The sequence below is a fragment of the Emiliania huxleyi genome, assembly GCF_000372725.1.
Source record: "Emiliania huxleyi CCMP1516 unplaced genomic scaffold EMIHUscaffold_10, whole genome shotgun sequence".
NCBI classification, from domain to species: domain Eukaryota; phylum Haptophyta; order Isochrysidales; family Noelaerhabdaceae; genus Emiliania; species Emiliania huxleyi.
The window spans coordinates 779,003-780,435 of NW_005202427.1; the positions used below are offsets into that span (position 1 = coordinate 779,003).

The 1,433-nt window shown below is 66.4% G+C and overlaps 1 protein-coding gene across 1 annotated transcript in view; it reads left to right on the forward strand.

Moving 5' to 3' along the window:
- Positions 1 to 1,433, forward strand: part of EMIHUDRAFT_426269 (putative Lipoyl synthase) — a 3,621-nt gene that overhangs the window by 1,734 nt on the left and 454 nt on the right. Inside the window, exons 5-10 of the mRNA XM_005793679.1 lie at positions 120 to 230; positions 385 to 503; positions 820 to 856; positions 928 to 969; positions 1,162 to 1,199; positions 1,277 to 1,335. Of these exons, the coding sequence (XP_005793736.1) occupies positions 120 to 230; positions 385 to 503; positions 820 to 856; positions 928 to 969; positions 1,162 to 1,199; positions 1,277 to 1,335 (406 nt within the window). The remainder of the gene's footprint in view (positions 1 to 119; positions 231 to 384; positions 504 to 819; positions 857 to 927; positions 970 to 1,161; positions 1,200 to 1,276; positions 1,336 to 1,433) is intronic.

Here is a 1,433-nt window from a genome sequence, read left to right on the forward strand (position 1 = left end):
CACCCCCCTTCTACACCTCCCTTCTACACCCTCCCTTCTCCACCCCCCCAGGCCGGAGCTCCGCGTCGAGTGCCTCGTCTTAATTAACTCTTAATCAGGCTCTTAATTAACTCATAATCAGGCCGGAGCTCCGCGTCGAGTGCCTCGTCTCCGACTTCGCTGGCGACGCAGCCGCAGTCAGGACGCTCGCCCGCTCCGGGCTCGACGTGTTCGCGCACAACGTGGAGACGGTGAGAGCATCGATGACAGCATCGATGACCACCCCACTCGCGCCCTCACCACCACCCTTGCCACCACCTCCCGTCACACTCCCTCGCCACCACCCCACCCGCCACCGCCACTACCGCCACCACCACCACCGCCCTCACCCACCCCCCTCGCCAGGTGGAGCGGCTGCAGCCGATGGTGCGGGACAGGCGCGCAAGCTACGCCCAGTCCCTCTCCGTCCTCCGCCGCGCCAAAGACTTCGGCAACTGCGACGGCCGGCGCGTCTACACAAAGACGTGAGCCAGCCGAGATGCGGCAGAGATGCCGCCGAGATGCCGCCGAGATGCCGCCGAGATGCAGCCGAGCTGTAGCCGAGCTGTAGCCGAGATGCAGCCGAGCTGCAGCCGAGATGCAGCCGAGATAGCAGCCGCGTCGACGAGTGACGCGTCGCCCAGCGCGGATGCCACGAGAGGCTCTCTTGGTCGTTGCCCTGGGTTCACAAGTCGCTGCGGTCGTTGCCTTTGGTCACAAGCCGCTGCCCTTTGGTCACTCGGGGAGAGGGCCGACCAGGGCGCCTGCCTAGAGTTGACCGCCCAACCACGTCGTCGGCAGGTCAATCATGCTCGGTCTGGGCGAGACGGCAGAGGAGGCGCTGCGGACGGTGCGCTGCTGTGACTCGCGAGGTCGCAGTGAGTGAGTCGTCCATGTCTGTTCATTTAGGTGCTGCGGACGATGCGCGACCTGCGCGAAGCAGACGTCGACGTGCGCTCTCGGCCCTTAGACCCTCGGCCCTTAGACTCTCGGCCCTTAGACTCTCGGCCCTTGACGTTTGGCCCTAGAAGCGAGCCCCGCACCCCCGGGATGAGAGGGGGGTGGTCGCCTCTTCGCCAAATCTCCCCAGATCTCCCCAAATCTCCCCAAATCTCCCCAGATCTCCCCAGATCTCCCCGGCAGGTGCTCACCTTTGGCCAGTACCTGCGCCCGACTGAGAGGCGCCTCGCCGCGGTCGAGGGCGTGACTTTCACTCGCTGTGAACACTCCGCCGTGAGCGCTGAGCTGTTGAGAGTAGGCACCTCGCCGTGGTCGAGTACGTGACGCCGGAGCAGTTTGACTACTTCCGGAGAGAGGCGCCGCCACACCCCCCCCCCCCCGGGGGTGCGGGGGTCGTTTCCCGGACCTGCTCTGCGCCCTCCCCGCCCCCTCCCCGGCGGCTTTCCGCCGCCTCT